A 6,086-nucleotide genomic window follows, 5' to 3' on the forward strand; every position below is an offset into this window, starting at 1 on the left:
AATGATTTCATGCAATGGTTGTATAGTAGTATAATGCAACCATCTTCAAAAACCTTGTTAGAGACATTTGTTTGACACAAATTTTTAAATGTACATTCTTTTCATTCTCAAGAACAATCACATAAAAGAAAATTTTAAAAAAATGCTCTAGAAAGTTTTCACTCTAGCCCAATTAATATAAGCCTTCCATTTTATTGAGATGGTTAGATATAGGCCTTAGAAGGATTTTTTTGTTGCCAAAATTTTTATATTGCGTGATCATCATTAGATTAATAATGCTAAAAAATAAAAAATTAATTTTGAATTTGTTAAGGTCTGGATTTTGAAATTCACCAAATGGGTGGTCGAGATTCATTGTTGGATGGGTGCTAATTTTGACCATATCTAGAGGTGCAAATTGCAAAAAAAAAATTTGTAAGATTGATTATAAAGATAATGAGAATGTGTGTGTAAAATTTGGGATCATACAAATGTCAAAAATATAGTTTTCTAGAGGTATGTTTGCATTATACCACTTTACGACCGTTGCATTAGATCATTTCCCTATCCTATCTCGTAATCCACAAGATGGGAAACTTAATATGTTGTAATCCATAAAATAAGAAACTTTATATTTTGCTGTTAAAACCCTGAACAAAAACTCATATGTATTAGTACCCTATCATAACCCTTGATAATAAGTGATGGAGATTGCATCTTAGAATTTGGAATCAATCACAATCTCTAACATCTATTGTAAATGTATTGTGGATGTGTCAGGCAATGCAGTTTCCTAAGGGCATTCTGTAACGCACAATAAACCTTTTCCTATGAAAATGCCATTAAGAAATCGGCCACTTCCGGGTACTTTCCCAGCATGAGAAATGAGAGAAAAGAGCATAACAGATGAGAAGAAAGAGTGAGGGGGAATGCAATAAAAGGAAGAAGATAGAATGGAATAAGGCAGCCAGTGTCGAGCTCAGACAAACCCATTAAAACTTTTTTCTTTTCCAAATAAAAGTAGTATATAAGGGTGTGATTTCTATAAGGTTGCAATTTTAAACGCTCCAATTGAGGCGTATATCCAAATTTTATCATAACATGTAATTTTGGAGTAAAACAATTTTAGGATTTCTTGAAAATCTATTTTCACATTTAATTATAAAATTTTAAACTTTAAAAATAGTTAAAATCAAGTATATATATAGACATGAAAAACTTGAAAATAGACAACCTAGATAATATGTTGCAAGGTGCACTATTTTTAGGATTCAAAATCTTTTTTTTTTTTTTATATTTATACATCTCGATGTCGAGATGATTAATTAGAGGGTTTTTTAACATTTTTTAAAAAAATTCCGATAGATTTTTGAAGTGAACTTTATATAAACTTTTTCCAATATTATAATATACACTACATTAAAACGCTTTCTTCTTCCAAATAAAACAAACGGACGTGGCTAGAAATTAGAAAGACTTTAAGAACCCTTATTAAATAAATGCAAAAGAAATCAAGCTTTTTCATATTATGGTTTATGCCTCTCGCATATCCCTTCTCTCTCTCTCTCTCTCTCTGGTCTGAAGAAATCACTGCTTCTCTCTCTCTCTCTAACCTCTCTCAATAATTTTAAAAGCCCCACATACATCCCAAGATATACCCCGTATCTCTTTGTATAAACCCTGCCCCCCTAAAGCTCCATGGGAACCCCTTGGTATCTGACACACTCATTCATTCCCTCTCCTTCTCTCACCTCCCAGTCAAAAGCTTCTCCTATAAAAAAATGATTGTACTGTTCAAATCAAGGGTGTGGTTTGTGTAGAGCCTAGGCTCTAAACAATCGAATAAGAGCCTACTTTTAAATAATGTCGAAAAATGTAATTTCAATGCTGGAAATCTTTTTGATAACCTTAAAATATATTTTCATCTTTATTTATAAAGTTTAAAGCTTCAAAAACAGTGTAGATTGAGAGATCTATGAAAACTGAAAAACCTTAAAAATTGATGGTCCAAAAATGCCTTACAAAAACACTATTTTCAAACTTTGAAATCTATTTTTTTTTCTCATGTCCATGTATCTTGATGTTGAGATGATCAATTTGAAGATATTTAAACATAAAAAAAACATCATCTAGTGAAATTTTTGAAATAGGTTCGAATTTGATTGTTTAGAGCCTTGGCTCTATATAAACTTTTCCCTTAAATCAATCACCCACCACAATCTCTCTCTCTCTCTAAAATAATTGCCCTGTTTAAATCAATCAACCCAGCACTCTCTCTCTCTCCTCCATTCAATCCACCCACCATCTCTCTCTCTCCCCCCTTTATATCTACCAACACTCATTCACTCTCTTGCCCAATCTCTAGTCCTACACTCCTCTCTTTCTCTCTCTCCACCCATCTTCACCATAATGTCAGTAAAGAAGTGTGAGAACTATAGAATCCATCATGAAAAACCATACAAGAAGCTAGTTGTCATCTTGAGTACACTTGTTCTATCATTTCTCTCCATAATTTTCATAGTCTGGCTCATACTCAAGCCATCCAAGCCCAGATTCTCTGTACAAGACATCTCTATCTATCAGCTAAACATCTCTTCCCCTGACCTCTTAACCTCTACCATCCAAGTCACTGTTGTCTCTAAGAACCCAAACCAAAGGGTTGGTGTTTACTATGATAATCTCAAGGCCTCTGCTTCCTATAAGGGGCAACAGATCACCGAGAACGCGGCTCTTCCTGCCTTTTATCAAGGCCATGACGACACCAACGTCCTCTCTTCATGGCTTTCGGGACGATCGGTGCCCATGGCTCCAGCCTTAAGTTATAACCTTGGCATGGATAAGTCATCTGGTAAGCTTCTTCTTAGTGTTAAGCTCGATGGGCGGCTGAGATGGAAAGTTGGGAGCTGGATCTCCGGCTATTATCACCTTGATATCGATTGTTATTCTGTTCTGGTTTTTCCTTCCGGTTCGGTTTCGGGGCCGGCCAGAGTGCAGCAGGGTGGTAGGTGCAGTACTAATGTCTGAGGTTTGGGGAGAGAGAAAGTCATGTTTTAGGTAGATGTAGTTCCTTGCTTATAGTTGGAGCTTGTAGTATGCCTGGTTTTCTCTGTCTAAGCTTCCTCTTTTTCTATGTAAATTGCTATTAGAATGATGGGTTTTGATGAATGATGTGTTTAGATGAGTATGGAGGGGAGAGAGCAAGAAGTTTGATAGTGAAAATAAGAAAAGATAAAATAAAAAATATAGTTCAGCAAATTGGAGAAAGAGACAGTAATTATGGTTGCATTTTTTTTTTTTTTTTTTGTTTTCATTCATCTCTCTCTCATGGGATTTGAATGAGATGGCTCGTGGAATGACTCTTCAGTGCAGTTTCATTTGCTGCTTTGGTTTGGAAAGAATCTCTCTACTTGTATGTTATCTTTTGACTTTAATTATTGAGCTAATGGAAATGCACCTCTTTATTTACAACACTTTGGGCCCCAACTCCCATGACCTCTCAAGTTAGTTTTACTTTTCTGCTTTTTTTTTCTACTTAAAAGATCCTTAAAACGCTACCCATCGATAAGAAATATCCTACAAAGTGCATGCTTTTCTCCAGAGGAAATAAACAAAATGTCAGGCATGCCACACATTACAAGAATGGGGATATGAAAAGGGCAATGGGTATCAAAGAAGGCAGAAAATTATAAAATAGATGGCATGTAACAAGAAATAAAAGTATTTCAGAGATATGTTTTCAACTTTTCATAACTTAATTGATTAACTTTTGATATGGCTATACTAGGATAAGCTTAAAAAGCCTTGTAAAAGAATCATCAGTTTCTTTTCTTTTTTTCTTGTTTTTTCTTTTTTTTTTTCTTCTTTTTTTTAAAGGCTTTAAGGTAGTGTCTGTGTAACACATGTAGGTCTCCACCATCTAGAAGTCTGCTGGGTTGAACAAGTATCTGTGTCCTACATGTTTCTCTCTGTTGGGATTGGAGATAAAACGATACCTCCACCATTTGATTTTCTCTTATTGGGAAATTTATGTAAATGTCCTTTAGTTGGGATGTATACTATGAGTCCATTTTTTTTTAATGCAAAGAGGTTACAACTACTACTAGCCATCAGATATCAAATTGGACTTCTTGGAGCACCTTATAATGTTAAAAAAAAAATTTGGAACTTTGTATCTAATCTATGACACAAACAACCTCCCCCGAATTGAAATTTAAAAAATGACTGACCTTCTTGTATTAAAAGTAAATGGTCTCTTTGTATACTTTTCGCCTTTATATTTTGTAAAATAGGAATATTGTCCTCGATATGTAAAGGGTGCGGTTTGTATAGAGCCGAGGCTCTCAACGATCAAATTAGAGCCCACCTTTAAATAGTATCGAGAAATATGGTTTTAATACTGGAAAGTTTTGTGATAGGATTAAACTATATTTTCATCTTTAGTTGTAAAATTTAAAGCTTTAAAAATAGTATAGATTGAGCAGATCTATGAAAACTTGAAAATATTGAAAATTGCTGGTCCAAAAATACGTTACAAGATGCACTATTTATGAAACTTGAAATCCATTTTTTTCTCTATGCATCTTGATGTAGAGATGATCAATTTGATGATATTTGGGTATCAAAACAACATCTTCTAGTGAAAGTTTTGTGGTAGGCTCTAATTTGATTGTTTAGAGCCTAAGCTCTATACAAACTTTCCTATATGTAAAAGATCCCTTTTTTTTAGAGTGTGTGTAGTATTTTAATTTTGATATTCTTTATAAAAAAAGGTTAAAATAAGGCCATGGGCTTATTTAAAAAGGCAAAGTCGCATCTCGAATCTCACCAAAACCTGCAGCTCCAATGATGAAAATCCGTCAAATCAATTATCTCGATATTGACCATTATAGATGTATAAGGATTTTAAACCCTAAAATTAGTGTATATTGTAGCACATTATTTAGACCATCTATTTTCAAGTATTCATCGATCCACAAGATCTATACTATTTTTTGGGCTAAAAATTTTATAATAGGTGATGGAAAATGATTTTAGAGCTATTATAGGGGTTTCACATGGCTGAATTGCTTCCTAGACAAGGATTTCAGGTGAGGCTTTACTTTACGTCGTAAGGCGTAGGCTTTATTCTCTTTTTATACATTGGACTAAGCACAAATTTTGGGTGTTTGTAGCTCTCGTCACTATGCGTCCATAAAAAATTACCAAATTTATAATTCTAAACAAAGAAAAGGACAAAAATGATCAATATGCTCTTAAATTTGTATGGATATTTGGGTTATTTTATTTCATTATATTATATTTCCTATTTTTTTTATAGACGTGTGATGCTTAGAGGTATGGCTGCTTAAAATTCGATCTCAATCCGATATATAGAAAAAAGATAAAATTAAATTACTAAATAAAATTTGATATCAATCCAATATAGAGAAAACTAGACAAAATTAAGATACTACATATGTTTAGGACATAAACATTAAAAACAAAATATTGAAGGCATTTTAAATTCCAGAAAAAACAAAAAATATATTTATTCGAATTTCCCTTTTCTTAATTTGTTGGTGCAATGAGGGAGAGAGATTGATTGGGTATGGTATGGACGCCTTGCAACAGAGAGAGATTGAGTATGCAATGGAAACCTTGCCAGTCCAATCAATTATAAAGGAGAGAGGGGGAAAGGAAGGAAGGCCTACGTTGGGGGGCCAATGCAAACAGTGGTTATTTACTCAAGGACCCCTATGCGGTCAAGCCCGCATATGTAGAAATGCAACCCTCTTAATAAATCTATTTTTGAGATGGATTTTAAGACTTAATTTTTGTATAATCTTTAACGTGGAGATCATGTATATGAAAAAATAAATAAATTTTAAAAGCTAGAATTAATTTTAGTAAAAAAACATTTAGACCGTTACTATTTATTGTTTTTAGATGAAAATCTACTTGCATCCATCTATAAGATGGATGCTTTATATTTTCTGAACCGCATTTGTAAAAATGCAATCCAGCCCGCATGAAACAATTTTCTTTTACTCAATGGCACTAGGTTTGAGCAAAAAACGGGCAAATGGGAGGGGAGATTGAAGAAAGTTTCGATAGAACATATTGATGAG

General features: G+C 33.5%; 1 protein-coding gene across 1 annotated transcript; it reads left to right on the top strand.

Annotated features, from left to right (window-relative positions):
- Positions 1–2,262: 2,262 nt before the first annotated feature.
- LOC18424552 (NDR1/HIN1-like protein 26) lies at positions 2,263–3,234 on the top strand. Its single transcript, XM_006829138.4, has one exon. It carries the CDS (start codon positions 2,389–2,391, stop codon positions 3,001–3,003), a length of 615 nt encoding a protein of 204 aa, XP_006829201.1. The 5' UTR covers positions 2,263–2,388; the 3' UTR covers positions 3,004–3,234.
- Positions 3,235–6,086: the final 2,852 nt, after the last annotated feature.

The sequence above is a fragment of the Amborella trichopoda genome, chromosome 9 (assembly GCF_054954075.1).
Source record: "Amborella trichopoda isolate Santa Cruz 75 chromosome 9, AtrichopodaSantaCruz75HAP2 v2.0, whole genome shotgun sequence".
NCBI classification, from domain to species: Eukaryota; Viridiplantae; Streptophyta; class Magnoliopsida; order Amborellales; family Amborellaceae; genus Amborella; species Amborella trichopoda.

Excerpts from the sequence above, each read along its gene's own strand:
- LOC18424552 (XM_006829138.4), top strand. The coding sequence starts at position 2,389 with ATGTCAGTAAAGAAGTGTGAGAACTATAGAATCCATCATGAAAAACCA.